The sequence below is a fragment of the Ruditapes philippinarum genome, unplaced genomic scaffold (genome assembly GCF_026571515.1).
Source record: "Ruditapes philippinarum isolate M1 unplaced genomic scaffold, ASM2657151v2 ctg1723_1_1_1_1, whole genome shotgun sequence".
Lineage (NCBI taxonomy): Eukaryota > Metazoa > Mollusca > Bivalvia > Venerida > Veneridae > Ruditapes > Ruditapes philippinarum.
This window is the reverse complement of record NW_026862113.1, coordinates 312369-331771: the sequence shown is the minus strand read 5'-3', so window position 1 is coordinate 331771 and position 19403 is coordinate 312369. Positions and strand designations below refer to the sequence as shown.

The window sequence follows — 19403 nt, the reverse complement described above, 5'->3', positions numbered from 1 at the left end:
TTTTGACAGGCTTTAAAACATTTATCAAAACAACACCCTTCCGCCATCCCAAGCCACAATTGTTATCAGCCTGCTGAAGTTCCGAACTCTGGGTTCATGCAAGAGACTCACATTTTGTGTAGTCAAAACAAGCAAAAGAAATATACTAAAAAAATATCAGTTTTATATATTTACAGAGAACTTTTGGCCTTTGTATCAAACTAAGGAAACAATACTGTGTTTAAGCTCCAGAATGGCAATTCTGGTCCGATTTTGACATTTATGCATAAAATTTGATAAATTAATGATTCTGCATACATGTATATGAATAATATCCCTTGAGTCCTATTCTGACATTAATTAATCTCTTTTTAGCAATGCCTTAGAAAGTTGACCTCTAATTACTATCACTACTTTTCCAATAGCCGAAAGCTCAGTATGGTAATGGATGTCGATAACCAGTGCATAACCTGCAATGTTTCCCTGTATAGTAATTTCAGTAAACAAACCTATGCTTTGAACAATGCTCATGAACAGGGCTTCCATAAAGTTTCAGACTTGGGAAGACTGTAAAAACCTCTGACACAGGAAGTTACATTATATAGGTAAAGAAGGAAAAGCATTACATTTTTGCAAGTCACATACCAAAATCAAGTATCTTGGATTAATCATTATTTCTAAGCTTGATTTTGAAGTGAGCACTGTGTGTAACTGGAATCTATAAACCAATACTTGACAGTGGTTTCACATGAGGATACAAGTCTGAACAAAGTCAAGTGGGGCACAAACAGATGACACCTTGTCACACCTGATAAACAACTAGGCCTTTGCTCAGCTGCTCCTTTGTTTTGAGTATTGAAATCCTTTGACAAATATATAATAAAAAATATGGTATTTTCAAATTATTTTCATAAATGTACAAACACTGATTCTTTGATGAGTATGATGTTTTATTTGAATAACTGATATAAGATTGCAGTTGCAGGGTTCCCTCTGGGTCAAAATTAGTTTGCGCCACCAAATTCGCCAATCAGAAAAAGTTGGAGCCAATGGCTCCAAAGTTGGAGCCAATAATTCTGCAAGGGAGACATGCCTATCTTTGCTAAGATATGCTAGCAGTTATATATCATTATGATTACAAACACATATTTATAATATTTCATTTTATTACAGCTGCACATGTTTATTATCTAAAATATGACATACTATTATGTGGTTTTCAAATTCTATTTAAATAAATACACATGACAGCATAAATGTAATCAAGAACATCATGTTAAGTAAGTCATTCCTGTTTTCCACCGTTTTGCCAGTATAGCAGTTCTTCTCACAGGCTGGACTGAGCCAAGATCTTTCACAGCTTTCTACCCGACAATCTGGTGATCTACAGATACAAAATAAAAAAAAAACATTACTATAAATTGACTTCATCTTCAAAATCAATGAGAACAAAATATGAAATAGATACCAAGTATTTTAACAATGAAAAATATTGTTTATTTTTAATAGGGTTTGCATATGAATAGACACTTCAGCCATTTACTATCAGATATGAAAATATTAACATTGCAGTAACAGTGGCTTTAGATCAATCATTAGTGAAATTATTCTTTTAATTGTCATCCGATTTAATATTTCAAACTGTAATTATTTGAGTCAACTTACCTAAGTTTAAGGTTTGTCAAACATCACGGACGATCTTTCACTTCTCTGTTCGCTACTAACACCTGTTGACACACAATGTAATTATCAGTGCTCCAAGTCGTAAATTGTTCAATTAACAAAATTACCACTCTCATCTTCACATGTTCCCAAAGTGTCACACAATTGATGACATAATTGATTATACGGTACCGATAAACAAACTAATAGCGCGTGACCTTTCACATTTTGGGCCGCTTATGTAATTTGACGCGGCCGGCTTATGACATTTAAGTGTACTAGTTGTCGGATGCTTTTATCTTACGTTGGCGCCAGTAAAATTCGCCAATTAAAGATTTTATGCGCCAGAATTAATATTTTGTCGCATTTGGCGCCATTGGCGAGCGACAGCGGGAACCCTGAGTTGAATGATATTTATAATTAATATAGAGCCTTTTAAGAGACCAAAATGTCATTTTTCAAATTCCTTTGAAAGGTATTTGACAGAAGTAGTATTTCTATGAATAATATTTTACATCATATAGTTCTTACACACAAGTGAAATTTAATGTTTAATTCATATCGTTTACTCTGTTTTAATTAATTCCATTACACATATCTGTACTTATCACTTCCTGCATGACATTTAATATGTACAGCCTTTGTGTAACCATAAAAATTAGAACAAATCTGCTGAATGCTGAGAATTTTCATGGATTATCACTGAAGTCATTTCAACAGTGCTATCTTTGTAATTGACTTTGTTATCGTAGAAAGCCCGTCACGCCCTTAGATTTACCAACTTTGTCATCGCTTAGTAAAACTTCCATCAAGCTCTTGTTCAAAGCTTGTCCAACTCTCTTTCCCGTCTCTAGCATGTCTTGAACACTAGAAACATCCAGACTTCCAGATCCTTCTTTCTTCATTGCAGTTACTGTTCCTTTACTTGTTACCCCAAGTATTAGCCTAGCTAAACAACACGCCTCTTCTTTCTGACTGGCATCCACTACATGAGAATGTCCAAGCTTACTGAGTGTAACTATACATGGAGCATGTATGACATCAAGTCTTTGTACATCATATGGGTCATCTGACAACTCTAATTCTATATGTCCTTCATCCTGTGTCACTGTAAGAGTTGGTATACAAGTGTTAAATAAAGCAGCCTTCACTGCAATTGAAGCTGCATCAAATAAATTTCCACCACACTCTAACAATAAAACATCAATATAAACCACCCAGCACTGCTTTCCTTCAACCACACACAACTGTTTAAGATCAAGACAACTTGGGCAGTCATATGCTCGTGCTAGCATACTGCTTATCTCTGTAGCTAACTCTTCACCACCCCTGCCTTCAAACTCTGGGGTGGCATTTGCGGAACAATCAACAAAAAATTCAAGTCTCCCCTTGTCAGGATTTTCAGGCAATGGTTCACCAAGTTCTACTTTGACACCAACTAGAATATCTGTATTTGCTAATCTTATTTTAGCTGAACCACTTGTATTGGATACAACACTCGTTTCGATTTCCAAATGTCTGTAGTCCTCACATCCTCGTCCGTCTATACGTAGGTTATCTTGGGCTCCATGAATGATATATGTTTTTTCTGCATCACTTAACTGAATGTCAACCATATTTGCAAACTGATTAAGTGATTATTCGATAGACAAAAATTCTAAAATTGTTTACAATTTGCCGGAAGCATGCTTTTTGTGATTCATTTAATTCACTATGCGTGAACATTGCAAAGCGGGTTGAAGGGTTGAACACCGCCAATACTTACCAATTAGCAGGTAAGCAGTAAACAGATATAAATTGTAACAATTTCATATCTTTAATAAACGGAGTACAGATATTTATTTTATGTAAGGAAATTATGATATTAGTTAGTAATTTACATCTTAAATGACAGAAAAGAGGATGACAATTATCTAATAAAAAATTAATACATATCTGTAAAATATTTTAAGTGTATCAGGTACTGGTTCTTCATTCCATTTCCAATTTATATTTCATCACCAAAAATATTTTAAGATAGTTTGTTTACATTTGTTGCTTTTTAACCAAACTATGACGTAGCACAAACAGTCAGACTAGGGTCTTATACTATTTCTAGCTCAATTTTGTATTTTGATATTAAAATCCCTTAAACATTGTGATCAATGTTGCATTTCATAAATAAAAATCATTTCCAACACTTCTTCCAGACTCTGTAAAACCAATTTAAAATTGATTAACTTGTATCCCACTCAGTATATACCAGGATTGCCATTAACATTCTCTTGTGGATAATCAATACATCTCTTGAGAATAGTCAATACATCTCTTGAGGATATAAAATACATCTCTTGAGGATAGTTATAATACATCTCTTAAGGATAGTCAATACATCTCTTGGGGATAGTTAATACATCTCTTGAGGATAGTTATAATACATCTCTTGAGGATCGATAATACATCTCTTAAGGATAGTTATAATACATCTCTTGAGAATAGATAATGCATTTCTTGAGGATAGTTATAATTTTACATCTCTTGAGGATATTCAATACATCTCTTGAGGACAGATAATACATCTCTTAAGGATAGTTAATACATCTCTTGAGAATAGATAGGCTAGTAATAATACATCTCTTGAGGATTGATGATACATCTCTTAAGGATAAATAATGCATCTCTTGAGGATAGTCAATTTAATGCATCTCTTGAAGAGTTAATTGACATCTCTTGAATATAGTTAATACATCTCTTGAAGATAGTCAATACAGCAATTGACTGGTTCATAAATGAAATCTTGCATATATATACGTCTTATTTGGTTATATTTAAACCATTTGCCTCTCACTACTGTGAATTCAGTACTAGCTCATCCAGCTGCAGAGAAGGGGTAGGAGTACATTTTGTACTTATGAAAGTGGTGAACTGTACCAAGCGCAGGTATCGTATGAAAAATGACAGTTGTATCACATTCATAATCGTGAAAAGTGCCATATTTGAACTTAACTTACATCAGAGGAGTAACCTATCAGAAATATGGCAAGAAAAATTTTCCTGCTACAGTTTTCAGTCCTATATTACCGTAGTCACCATCATTACTTTTTAATTTGATGTAACATAACAACAAGATACAGATATGAAATAATCAAATACAAGACTAGAAATTCTTTGCATTCCTTTATTAGGCCCTATAATATTTGACATAATGGAATTAAAATACAGTGTAAAACTTTCTTAAAATAAATGTTGAAAGTTATATTTCTTGGCAGTTTATAGCTTTATAAAGATGATTAATGATGATAATATATCATTTGTGTATTTAAACTAGCACAAATCTTGGTTAAAAAGGGACCTCTATGTGTACTTTAGTACATTAAATTGTATTAACTTGCTTGCTCTAACCAAATTTGCCTGTAAGATTGACAAAAACATCAATTTTGGATAGCAGTATTGGTAATATTTTGAAAATATTTTGCACATATTTTTCATTAATGTAAAACAAGATTTATATACATATCTTTTAAAGTTTGCACGTAAAATAAAATGATAAACATACAGAGGTCCTTTTTTACCTAAAGAACGGGACAAATATAATGTAAATGAATGAATGATATATGATGACTAATTAAAATGTGTCTAAAATGAAATATATATTATATCACAGATTATATCCCTGCTTGAAGCAGTCTCCTTGGGAATTTTACATTCATAATCATATTTTACTCTTTTATCTTCACATTTTTGCATTTCAAGTACACAAACAGACTAATGATTCTTTAATATTGAATTGTTACATTATACAAAATAAAACCAATGTTGTTCTGAGACAAAAATACAGCAGATGGCATACAAGAAATTCGATCTTAACATAAGGCATAACACTTAATATTATATTATAAAAACATTCAATGATAAACCATTTAAATGTTAATTAAGTTCAACAATTATGGTACATTTAAAAATGATTTAACAGTGAAATGTTTTAAAATCAATGAATAATACTTAAATTATAATTAACTTTCAAAGTAAATGGCATCTTTTAAACCATTTTCTTTTTGTTAGTGTTTATAATAGCTTGCACCAAATCTTTGCTAAAGAGTAAGTAAACAAATTTACCATTTAAAATACAAAATTAACAAGAATATCTCAATTGGTTAATTCTAAAACACTTTAAACACACTTACACACAACAAGAATAAAAAAACTCCTAAAATAACATTTAAAAGGGTTCAACCATAACATATTGCTGACTGAATTATAAATTGTAAAAATAATATACAACAATAAGTTTATAATTTAAAATATCTACCTACTTCTAAGATTTTTTTCTTCGTATTTTCAAAATCTTTATAACAATAAAAAATCTAACATGCATTGATAAAAATATATTCATACAAATCTATTGGTGTTTATAACACAGTAATATTGCACTTTTTGTAATGAAATAAATCTTGGTCTCTGGGATAACACTGGTCTAGTAAATGGCAGTATGTTTGGGTGATGTTGAATGACCCTGTTGTAAAACATTCAACATCATTATCTAGTTGAATAGCTTCTTCATCTTCACTGAAAATAAAAGATATATACATTGATAACTTGTTTGTTTGAAAACACTTATTTAATACATCAGGGCTTTTTTTCACAGTTTGGGGAAGCAGCCCTGCCCTTAATTTTGGGGAAAAATTACACAGTATATTTGCAAAAGGGGAAGAAAAAACTTGATGTAAATTCAATTTTTGGGGAAAACTGCACGATTTTAAAGAAATTTTCTTTGGGGAAGCAGCCCTATACTGGCCCCTGTTAAAGAAGGTAAAAAGGCCCTGTACATTATGATTAGTTTACACAGAGATTGTTTTAGATTGTGTAGGAAGCTATAAGCTTATAGACACATTCGATCTGTTCCTGGAACCAACTAGTATCACTGAACAATGAGTGTGAATTTTTTTGCTCAAGGAAACAATGGCTTGCCCCTGATAGGGTTTAAACCCATGAAACTAGAAATCATTAGATTACTATTTCGTTGTGTTAACCACTCAGCCATGCCAAGGTATTTTGTCAAATAGCAGTTCTTGTATAGGCACAATACTGTACATATATACCCCATTTATATTCTAATTGTGAATTGATGTATGGGTATGGAATTATCTAATTGGAGGCAAATGCTATCAAAAATTCTTAGTTATTAAACATATTAAACATTTTAATATGTAAATTGTTCAGGTTGCTTACAGAAATTCAGTTTCAAACATTAATAATGAACATTGTCAAGTTTGCTTTTATCAACTAAAAAATTGAAAGATACTTATCTTCTGGTTTATTTTCTATAATAAAATTTTTAGCTAATTGTTGTAAAATGTTCAATTTTTCTGCAGGTGACATTAAAAGTTTGCACATAAAGTCGATTGCACAAATGTAATTAATTTGAACATACCTAGAATCAGTGCCCCATGACACCTCCTCTATTGTAGGAAGATCAGTACTACAATAAAAACTTGGCCTTTTGATTAAGTTAGGGCGTGGCACAATTCTAGGGATGGGGAGGCACCGGGGATGAGTAGAAGGATGTGTGTTGTACAGCTCCAGTTGTTTAGATATTGCACATTGACAATCAAACAGCTCCGAGTCGCTTACCTGTAAAACACGTACATATATCATGTTACCAAATTGATGATAATAATAAACTGGATATTGATGTAAATACTTTTTTATACTTTGTATCTAACTTACTTTAATCATAAAATGAATATTATTGAATACATTGCTTGATTATGGAAACTTTTTTACATAATGCGTAATATTTCTGGCTAACAATATGAGAAAATATGAAGAAGCTGACATTTTCACATAGTTCTTAAAACAGAGCATATAGGAATTAACAGTAATAGTTATACTTATTTAATTATTATATCATACATACCCTGAGTACTGTCTGGACATGTATAAGTAGGTATTTTGATAAATTGGAATGGAGATCTGTTTCTTTCAAACACTGTTGCACTATACTCAATGCAAGGGTACTGGCCTGAAAATGAAAGTCTATCATGTAAATGGTATTAACAACTTACAGCATACAAAATCTGAGATGCTTGAAAAAATACATTATTCTCCCAGATAATCTTAATAGTAAATTTAATGTTGATTTTCACCAAATACAAACAAATATCATTCCTTCATTTTGCACTGCTTATTAGAAGAAAAGAATATAAATAACAAATTGAAATATCATTAACTGATAAAGATTTGAGAAAATTGTTTTACTGCAACTTATTAATAAGACATACTTTAAGAATATATAAAGTTTTAAAATACAAGATTCATGAATTGAAATGTATATTCAATATTCAAGTATTAAATTTTGTGTAAATCAGATGCCACTGATGAAATAGCAAATGAATTGAGTATGTGGTACTGATCGGCTTACCTGATATCTTGCACATCTGGTATAGTTCATAAACAGCTCTGATCTTTGTACTAATAACTCTAAGAAGTGTCTGTCAACCTGTGAACTAATCAGTGACAGCATTCTGTATATGATATGTATGTATGACAAACTGGTGACAGAAGGGTGGAGATTCCAGTCTAATTTATCCAGTAAAATTTTTTCCATCCTTTTTAAATCTGTTGGTTTCCAGCAATGACGGTGCAAACTTGAGAGGTCTGTAGCTGTAGGGTGGTACTGTAGAAAAAATAAAAGCATTTAATTTTTTTTAACCAAACAAATGTTTTAGTTTGTTTTCTTGAATAGACATTATTAAAGACACTACATAAAAACTTTATAATTTACATGAGAAAATGAAAAAATTATCTCATTATCATTTTTAAGGACTCCATCAATTTGTATAAATTTTCTCCAGTGCCACAATTTTCTACTTTACAAAACATTAAAGAAAATATTTGATATATTTACCTCAGATTCTTCATTCATTTTTGTTGACAAGAAAAAGGCTGCAGCAGCAACACAAGATAAATAGCGCCTTTTCACCTACACAGAATAGAAATGGATGGATTGACTTTTTTTTCACATGCCAGTTAAGCAATAACAACATAATTGTAAAAAAGGAAAATTCAAAAACTTATAACTTGCTTTCATCATTAAGATTCAATCTATCTCCAAATACATTGCTACAAAGAGAGATATGGATGTACCAATTCTTTTAAACTTCAATGTTATTAGTGTGACAAAGTTATTGCCTCAAGTAATTATATGTACTGTGACATACTACCCATGTATATAGGAATTTCACTTGTGATGCCTTACCTTAACTTTGGAAATAAATCTGTCTAAAAAGTTTACAGCATCAGCTAGAGTTTCACTGTCATAGTTGTAAAATCTTTGCATAGACTTAATTGATGTAATAGCCGAGTCCCGCTCACAGACACCTATACAATCTTCTGTTCCAATTGAAGGCTGTAAAAGAATAAAAATGTTTTTATTATAATATTATAACAGTACTATATATTTAATTATATAATATTGATAAATAAGTTAATAACCATTTTAAATGAATCTTTGATAAGGTATTATTCTGTTGATAACTAACTTACTAAGAAAAAGATCATTTGTTACATGATGAACTTAATCTGATCAGTGGTCATATTAAGAATACTTGTCTGAAATTTATTTTTAAAGCTAGTACTGTAGATATTTCATTTCAAATAACTCTAATTACCAAAGCAAGTGTGTAAAGCTGAGATTCTTCTTTTGCTCTTAGTTTCTGTAACTTTCCAAAAATCTCTTGCACCTGAAAAGGGTTATTATATTATTTATTATATCTATATTCTAATAAAAGGTCTTTCAAGACAAAGTTATATAATCATATTACAAAGAAAGATCTGCAAAAAGCATGAAATTTCATTCATACATAATAAATGAATAAAGACAAATGAAGATAAGTCATTCCTATGCAGATTTAGTATCTTTCAGTGTAAGAGAATCTAAACTGGAAGGTCACAATTATCAGGATGCAGCTACTAAGGTGACCCTCCATTTATTGAACTGTATCAATGATTTCCTACCTTCTGACCTGATGAAAATCTGGTTAGTTTAATTTTTTATGCAAAAATTCGTATCTCTTGTAAACAGAGACTTTTATAACATATATAGCTCTGTGTTGTAACATACAATTTCAACTTTTTGAAAATATCCATAGAGAAAAGAGGGGCTTATTATACAGTAAACAAATTATCTGACTCAGAGTTCATGTAAACGAATTTGTGACCTAGATAATTTGTTTGTGTACACTTCATCAAAAATTTACTGCATCAGAATTTATCAAAAAAGTGCAGTGTGTATATATATTTATACATACCAATCAAAAGTTTATATTGTTTAGTTAGAGGCTGACAAAGAAAAAAGATTTAATCATTACCTTTGGCGTTACTTTTGCACATTCATTTGAAATTCCTTTCTTTAGTTTGAACTTGACCTCCGCCTCCGTTTTGACGTCCACCGTAATCGTTTTATTTTCCACATTTTGTCCATTGTGTATGACTTCAAACGCTACCATATTATATTTGAATTAGTAAGAGACCTAATGCAAGTGTAAATTAAATAGTTTTACACCTGCAAATCGGGGTACCAAATAAAAAAATTGGTAACCACCGTTAAGTCTCTTTGTTTACAGACGACAGCTGTCAAACAACTGATCGTTCGAATATTGGCGGCCGTCCAGTAATGAAACAACAAATTTCATTGGTTATCACTTCATTTAATTGCTCGAAGCGACGTTTCATTGGTCCAAAATAACTAATTTGCATATGAGCTATAATTAGATTCTTTTGAACGTAAACAAACAAGTGAAACAAGATCATTTGCGATGGGAAATTAATTTTATCTATAAGAAAAGCAACAAAATGCTTCTACTACCCTATCACAGAAAATTATAAAAGAATAAGTTACTCGATAATGTCAGATTGTCAAGAAAACTTGTTTGACAGATCATTCAACCAGAACGAGACAATTTACTCAAACGCCTTGGATGTACTAATCCGCATAAATATGTAATCCTATAACTTCGATAAATTACCGACTCTGTGATAATATTCATTACCTTTAAATTTTGTTTGTTATTTTCATTTGATATTGATAGACAATACTGTATTATCTGATTATGCTTTTATTACAAGTTTTCCTATCAATTAGCAGAAGAGCGGCCCATGAATACACTTCAATTTGTGTATCAGGAAAAATTTTGGAAACCATTTTGGTTCGCTAACTTTTATTTTTCCTTCTTTTTCTTTTGTCATTTTCTCAAGAAACATGGAGAGAAACGGCCAGTAAATGTAGACAAGGCAAGCGGAGGACCAGAGGAACACTTTGGTTCAAGCTTTTGCTTGATTTCGCCAGGTAAACGGTTAAATTAGTGATAATTAAATTGTGTTTACTACTGTCAGCAGTTTGGCCTAATTTTCAGTGGTTAATTTCTTATATTTATGTAATTATGACTGTTTTGATCGAGTTTTGATGTTTCTTTCAAATGAAAAGATAAAGTTTTGCCATTTTATATTAATTCTAATGTAGAAAATAAATTTTACAAAGTAATTAATTTGTAGGTCAAATAGATTCCTCTAGAATAATGCAGTTTTCCCTTGTTAAGTAAGAGTTATTATTAACATTTGGTTTACTGATGCAACTTGTCCATTTAACCTTACATATATTGTTAAAGTTATATTACTGAGTTTGAAAGCTATTGAAATATACTGTATGTTAAATTTAATTGTTTATTGATCAGGATGTTTCAGGTACCTCCTTGATTGTTTCCTTATTCACTATATACTTATATTTCTTGGAATAATTTGTAAAATTGTATATAGAGGGTAATAGTAATTGAAATATATTATTGGTCAACCAGAATAAAAAAATACCAGATTTGTCAATTTTTTGTAGATGTATATACCGTTAGATCAAAATTAATGTCTAAATTGTTACTTAATTAATGAGAATTTCTTTCTGAGCAACATTGTTCAGGTTGGGTGATGGACATCACTACAATGCTTACTTAATTTCAGGTTGGCATTTATCAAATAATTAAATTTAATGCATAACAGCAAATATAATGCTATAAAAATATTTCAGGGAACTTTTTAGCAACTAGGGGATATAATCATGAAGCTTCACAATGGTTTGGACATTCAGCATCTCATGAAGATGCTGAAGGACACACTGAAAAAAGAACAGGAGCAATGGAAACCAGTACATTATAAATCAAACACTGGTGCTACAGTAAGTCAACTGTTATTATAATATTGTAAACATGCACTTCTGTTAGTTAGAGAAGAGGTGGCGGAGGCCTAGTGGTTAAGGTCCATGGTGTCTGCTCCCAACCCAGGGATCGTGGGTTTGAGCCCTTAGTACTCAGGTCATGGTCATGATTCCTTATATGACACCAGTACTGGTTAGTTCCAGGAAGTGGACTCAAAAGAGATTAATATAAGTTGCAAGAACTTGTTGTGCAGTCAAGCTAAAATAAATATACATGTTTAAAGAAGAAGAGGTGGCATAAAGTTGTGAGGAAGTCTGTTGCAACCACTGAACCAGGCAAAGAGAGTTCAAATCTTACTGGAATCTTTAGTCTTAGAACTGTCTTCATAATTATGACACCAGTGCTGGTTACAGTCATTCAGTTGGGCTACAACATACTAGTGTTCATTAAAACCAGGTATAAATAAATAGTCCATCTTACTCTACTAAGGCTAATATTATAGTACACGTTAAGCTATTTGGTCATTGCTCATTTGGGTTTGAATTTGATAAAATGTTTTTGTATTAATGATAATTTATAACTAATATAAGCAAATTAAAAAAAAAGAGAATTTTAGTCTGAAGTACTGTAAATTATGAAAGAAAATCTTTCAAACACCCTTAGGCAGTAAGTGGAGTCGATAAGGATTGATTGCCCTGATGAAGATACCTTTTACATACAATGTGCTTTTGACCTGGTTTATGCAAATTTTATCAAATGGTAAATATAGCATTTTCAAGGCCAGGTTAGAAGATATTCAAGTTCAACAACCCAAACGTGATTCAATAATTTTATCATGTAGCTGTCAGGTTGTGCACAGTTGTTTAAAATTGCAAATGGCATGATCAGATAGCTATATTTCAATGTATGCGTCACAGGCTTCAAATGATGATGTGAAAAAGTGTGCTGCGTATGATTTATATATATATTTTGTATAAAAAGTCTTATTGCAGTTTTTGAAAGATTTGATACAATTAGGAATGTTAATGTTAATTTTGATTAATTTTTATTATTAAACTTTATATATATTTAAATATTGTTGAGGCAGACTGCTTTACCTTTTGAGATTATTCAAAGAATTAAATGTAGTCATGTGTAATTTATTGTATTTTATGTTAATTTTTTATAATTTTCCTGATGAATTAAATTATAAAAATAATTCAATTATGATGAGCAGTGTTATTTTACCATTTGATTTAAGCTTTAATTAATTGCATTGTGGTAGTGTAGTCATGACTCCTTTAAAATAGAACTTTGAAATTTATATGGGAAACCACGTACATGTAATCTAATATTATAACCAATTCATAAGCAGGAAACCTTGCCATGTATAATATAATGATAAATTTGCACTTGATCGTCAGTCATTTGCCACTACTTAATGCGATATGACATGACGTAATGTAATCGGGGAAGTATTGTGAAGTGTTTATGACAGTATTCACCAAGTAAACAATTTAAGCGATTAAATTGATAATATTCGGCCAATTAATAATGCTAACAGGCTTTGATATGTAGGACGTGGTACAAGTTTATCAATAAAAGGTCAAATGCTAATTATTGGGGAGTATTAACTTCCTCAATTTTTGAATTGGACTTGAAAACTTGCCATATTTGGTATTCTTATTGAAATTCTGTTGAGTAATATACGAAAGAAATGAAGAAGATATGTAATTTGACCCTTGATCTAGACAGAAAAAAGGAGTTCCTTATATAAATTTATGCACTCTGTTTACTAACCTACTAAGAATTTTAAGTAGTGTCCAAAAATATTTATTTTGTCTTTGCTTTTCGGCGCATAAAAAGGGGATAGGTTGGCAGGAATTTTTCTTTTCTATGTTAAAATATTTGCTTTATATAATTTATATACATAGGTGTGGATGTACAATTAGAAAGTTAAAACAATTTAATCATATGTAAGTGCACCAATAAATGTCCGGGTTTATCATAATAGTGACCTTAAACTGTAATAGATAGAGGACAAGCTCAAAGTGCTATCTATCACAGTTGTTGATGGTTGAAGTCAACAACTTCATGCTTTATCAAATAATCTTATCAAACTGAATTATGAACATTTAATAAACAGTAAAAGTTTAATTGTTTAGTAGTTTTATCTAAGTTAGTATCTAGGTTGTATGTACGACAGTACCAGTATTTTTCTAAATGAAGTTTGTACTTTTGATGTTTTTTAATATGGAAGAACATGCCAGGGCTTCTTCCATTAATGGAAGTTTGGGAGTCATTTACTCCTGATTTTGGCTTGTGACTTCCAAAATATAATGCTTTCATTCTTTAACCTATATAATTTGACTTCCAATGTCAGAAATTTTCATTATCTGACTTCCAAATTTTAGAACTAAATGGAAGCCATGAAATGTATGTAATAACTGTTTAACATCTGTAAGAATATTTCCTATGCATCCAAAAAACACTACACTTTGAGTCAAAATTTATCATCTGATGGAAATAGTCAAAGAATCCGAAAAAAACAACTTAAAGTATTTACAGTAAAAAAACTATCACATTGAACGTATACTTTTCCTTTTCATATTTTGTATAATTAAAGTGATGATACTTCTATTTTTAGGAGACCGGTGGTATACATCGTGATGAAGTTGTTTATTGGTTAGTGTGTTTGAACAGGCGTTTCCATTTTACACCCGAGACAGTGGCCCTAGGTGTGGCCTTAACAGACCGCTTCCTGTCTCTTGTCAAGGTAAGCTTGGCACATTTTGATACTGTAGAACAATGATTTAGGCACACAATAATACCGTAAGTAAGCTAGGCATGTTTTGATTCTAGAATAACAATTTAGGCATGCAATAATCAAATCCTAGTAGTAAAAGAAATTTCCATGTGTGGATTTCATGTTTAACAGTAAGATATCTAATATATTTCCTTGTTTTCTATTTCATGTTAATTTCTATATTTTAGTACTGAAATTATAAATCGTTTGCATGAAATTCAAAATTTGCAGCTAGCTTAATTTAACAATAATGCTATTAAAGCTGTCCTTTGGATAATGCGTGCAACACCATTGTTTTTTAAGGTGATTTGTTTAATGATTATAAATTTAGCCTAGATATTTTATAAAAGCGTTTTTGTTAAGTATCTATATAACCTAAAACAAAATATATTTTTTTCTCCTTTACACTTTGCTTTGTACCTACTTGAACTTTATGTTATTCTTGAGGAAAGTGTTACACATATAGATAAAAATATAATCTTTATATACAAGTTTAACTGTGACTACATTTATCCTAAAAATATTTTTGACAGAATTATGTATACAAATTAACCCTGTACTAAAACACTCAATTTTCCTTTTGCAAGTCAATCACAATTTTGTTTTTGCAGGTTCGTCCAAAGTACATTCAGTGTGTGGCAATAAGTTGTTTTTATATTGCTGCCAAAACATTGGAAGAAGATGAGGTGAGTTTTCATATATATATAAACCCAGCCGAATTTGTGTAGGGATCTCATAGACAGAATTTGTAAAAAAAAAAAAAGAGCTTCTAACGGTATAGAACTTGGTCAGACTGCAATAGCATAGATGATAGAGCTAGGTATGTTGACTTATCTTTAGAACAGTTTAGTTTTTGTCAGTCATGAAGGTCTCTTCAGTCATTCAATAGGATTGTGACACCTTAAGAAAAGTCAATCAAAAATCACAAGAAAGGAAAACAAGAAACACTAAGTCTAAAAAGATTTTATTTAAAATTTACAAAAATAGGATTTTTGAGTAGTACTTAAGAAATAAGGTAATGAGTGATAGTTTTGGGTCGCGGAAACTTTTTAGTTGTGGAGATAAGTTTCCTTTTTAAACAGTTTTAGCACTTTAGTAACAGTTTTAGCATTTAAGTAAATATATCAAGGTCATACAAACTGTTGTTGCTTTATTTTTATGTTGTTTTTTTTTATAAATTTTTTGTTATAAAGTCAGTAGCTTTTTGTTGAAAAGTTTATGTTGTTATTTTAAAACAACTGTGCCAGGAATGTAAAGGTAGCTGCCAGTTAAAATACGTACAAAATGCATTGACAGATATTCACATTCATTGCATTTTTCAAGAAATGTTGCTGGAAAAAAATGGTATGCAAAAAATGATGTAAACAGTATGTGACATTTTTCACGGCCACACTCCTGTGACATTTTCAGTAACAGCTGTACCTATTTTACTGTATGAAAGTGACTGATATTGGCATATATGAAATGTCTCTGAATGTTGACAGTAATGTCGATTGTAGGTGGATTTATTGATATTTTTTGTTAGAAAAAATAAGTCTTATAAGGGGGGTGTGCTTAACAAAATATTGATATATGCTTCGATTTTAAGGAATAAAAAAGAAAAGCAAGCTAAAAATTAGTAGAATGTAATTAGACCAGAAAGAGTAGGGGAAAAAAATAATTGTCATAAAGGATGGGTGGAGTGCTTAACAAAAAAAAATGATATTATGCTTCCATTTTAAAGAACTCAAAAAGAAAAGCGAGTAATTAGCAAACAATGTTATAAGACAATGAAGAGAGTGTCATATAATTAAAAAGTGATTTATGATTATATAATTTCAATGATTGAAAAAAATATTTTTACTTAAAGATTTAATTACATGAGAAAATTCTTATTACATGGTTACATGGTGATTTACGTTAGCAAATGAGCGTCATTATTATTATAGCCTGATGTGTTGTAAAGAAATTGCATAAATTTAAGAATTAAGCATTTTTGGACTTTTTCTCTTATTTGATAATTGATATGATGTAAAATTGTTTAACTGTGTCGTAATTTAAGATTAACTAAGATTCATTCACAATTTGGTGAAAACCTTTAAACTATTAAAAGGAAAAGAATAGTGTCATTATATTAATTATACTGTTTTCAGGTAATACCAAGTGCAGTGGATCTTGTGAAGACGAGTCAATGTGGTTGTGCAGTATCGGATATTCTACGTATGGAAATGATCATACTGAGCAAGCTACAATGGAGCGTTAAAACTGTCACACAGATTGACTTCCTCCATATTGTAAGCCATTACAATGATCATGCCTTTTTTTGTGTGTAATTTTTGCAATATTTTTTTTTCCACTGATTTTTTTAGATACAAACATTAATAAAGTGTTCTTAAGGAGTCGTTTAAAAGGTGACATTTTTTTGTAAATTTGATAAAAATAATTTTGTTGGGGAGAGGGGTGTTGGAGTCGGCTGTTCAAAGTTAAAGTGTTGTATCATACTAACAAATATTTATACCATTTCTGTGGCTCCATAAGTTCTACTTAATACGATTTGAAGGAAAAAAGTATTTGTGAACTTTACTGAAATTATTTGATTTAGTGCTATCAATTTGGTCTTTAAATCATTTTACTGTTACACTATTTTAGATCCACTCTCTCTTGATGTGTTACTACCCCCAGTTGCTAGAAGGCGTGGTGAATATGACACCATCACGACACTTGTCTATTCTGTCTCGAAATGTATTCAACTGTCTGTGTAACCATAAGATGGTTGGGTTTCGGCCGATTACACTGACGCTGGCCATAATCAGCTTAGAACTAGAGCAGATTACGCAGGCTTGGCTCTCCATTATCAGCACGGTACAGAAGATGGCGGACGTAAGTTTTAATTAAAAGCATTTATCGTTGAACGCCACAAGTTAAATGTATTTCTGACTATCTAAATTTTAAAGTTATAAATATAGAAACGTCAGTTATCATCATTAAATAAACCTTAAAATTTATCCTGTGTTGATTGTTTGTTCCACTTTTATCAATTTTCTAAATATAGAAATTAAAGAAAAAGCATGATATTCTAAGTTGCGCTTTGCAAAGTATGTGTTATTTTATGACTGAACCTATTTTTTCACATCTCGATGTTTCTATTAGATTACTTAGATAGTAAATATGATTATTTCGTTACGCAGGTGGAGATAGATTCGCTAATCCGTTGTCGAGAAATTGCTGCTCAAATCCTGAAAGACAAGAACATGTTACCTACGGGCTATCAGTTTAAAACTAATCAAGTTGCATCCTGTGGAGCCCTCGCAAGGTCAAGGTCGTTTAAGAGAAAGGCTGACCTTGTTGATCTGGAGGAAGATGTTTATGATGGAATCAAGCGTCTGTATAACGATGATCCGGGCAGCCCTGAGATGGGACTAGACGGTGAAGTGTCGGTGTTTGCAAAAGCTAATCCAGTCCGTGCCAATTAATTCATGACTTTTCATCAGTGTAAATGGTTTCGCCAACATTTTTCATTAACACGCAGCTAAAATGTGTAAAAATATGTGAGAAGCTGTGTAATTCATCAACAACCAAGTGTAAGATTGGAACTGACCAATATGTTGTTATAGTTATTTGTCATTCCATATATGGAGGGGTATGCAATTACTTTGAAAATGAGAATGTTAGGAAGTTTTTGTAAACACCAGGTATGCCTGAATGTTAAAATTGGAGAAATGATATTTCGCAAAGCGCAAAAAGAATAAGAAATGATGTACAAAAAATCATGATTTTTTATGCTGTTTGTAATTCTTTGGCTTCTTTTCTGTTTTTTGGGTTCCATTTTTTTTGTTGACTGTTATATAGACTGTGATAGTATTTTATAGAGTTTGTTTTTTAATATATTAACTTTTGTTAGGAATGGCAATAACGTTAAGTATTTTACTGTTGATTATTTTGTTTGTCCTTTTACGCAGAACTTTTCTTTCTTCTATTGTCTTACTTAGTTTCTTTTATTTCTTTATGAAACAGAAGAGAAGCCATTGTGATTTTAGATAAAAAGCCAAAGTTGTTTAATTCTTGCAAAGATAGGAATGGTTCTCTGCAATTTTTTTCAGATATTTTGTTGTTAGAAATTAAGGATTTGAGTATTGAATTGCTGTTTTTAAGTATTTTAAAGTCATTTTACAGCACGATGAAAAATGGAATTGGGAGGGTGCAGTGGCATGGAATCCAAGTATCTTACTTTAATCTTTTTTATAAAAAAAAAATAAGTGGGTGCCTTATATGATTATATATTCATTTGAAAGGACTATGAAATAATAATACAAATTTTCAATCATTTAGTTGCAGAGTACCATGAAACACTGCTCAAATATAGTTTAAAGTATTCAAATAGGGACTGAAATAAATTGTTTTATGAATGATTAAGGCAGCAGTAGAATAAGCTTCCATTATATGGTTTGATTCAGTGTTGTATTCGTTGAGAACAAGTATGATTTGATATTAATTATGTAAACAGAAGTGTTGAAGGGGCGGGACTGATAGCTTTATTTTTAGGGATTTACTGGTTTCCAGGGTTGGAAACTGAAAAATATTCATTTTTTGGTACAATTTCAAAAAAAAAAATTAAAAAATTATGCCACCATTTTGTTGTATTTGGTAGATTGTAACCTTAATGTTATATTTAAAATTTGGAATTAGGCACCGTGTTTTAAAAACAGGAAAAAAATGATCTCCACAAAAATATAAAATATTCCAAGAAACAAGGGGCTTAATTCCAAAGAAAAAAAGATAATAAAAAGGAAAATTTTGAAAAAAAAAGAAGAAAAAAA

The 19403-nt window shown here is 30.9% G+C and overlaps 3 protein-coding genes across 3 annotated transcripts; 1 reads left to right on the top strand and 2 right to left on the bottom strand.

Annotated features, from left to right (window-relative positions):
• Positions 1-2048: 2048 nt before the first annotated feature.
• Positions 2049-3338, bottom strand: LOC132717980 (exosome complex component RRP42-like). The gene has a single exon (XM_060701589.1). The coding sequence runs from the start codon at positions 3255-3257 to the stop codon at positions 2385-2387; it is 873 nt and encodes a 290-aa protein (XP_060557572.1). The 5' UTR covers positions 3258-3338; the 3' UTR covers positions 2049-2384.
• Positions 3339-4784: 1446 nt separating this feature from the next.
• On the bottom strand, positions 4785-10695 carry LOC132717992 (cyclin-G1-like). The gene is made up of 8 exons (XM_060701602.1): positions 9990-10695; positions 9291-9362; positions 8879-9028; positions 8528-8602; positions 8042-8296; positions 7538-7642; positions 7052-7251; positions 4785-6186 (listed from the first exon to the last, which is right to left on the bottom strand). Exons 1-8 carry the CDS (start codon positions 10125-10127, stop codon positions 6030-6032), a joined length of 1152 nt encoding a protein of 383 aa, XP_060557585.1. The 5' UTR covers positions 10128-10695; the 3' UTR covers positions 4785-6029.
• A 115-nt stretch (positions 10696-10810) lies between these two features.
• On the top strand, positions 10811-19392 carry LOC132717993 (cyclin-I-like). The gene is made up of 7 exons (XM_060701603.1): positions 10811-10966; positions 11696-11842; positions 14449-14577; positions 15219-15293; positions 16740-16880; positions 17236-17466; positions 17775-19392. The coding sequence occupies exons 2-7, from the start codon at positions 11726-11728 to the stop codon at positions 18057-18059; spliced, it is 978 nt and encodes a 325-aa protein (XP_060557586.1). The 5' UTR covers positions 10811-10966; positions 11696-11725; the 3' UTR covers positions 18060-19392.
• Positions 19393-19403: the final 11 nt, after the last annotated feature.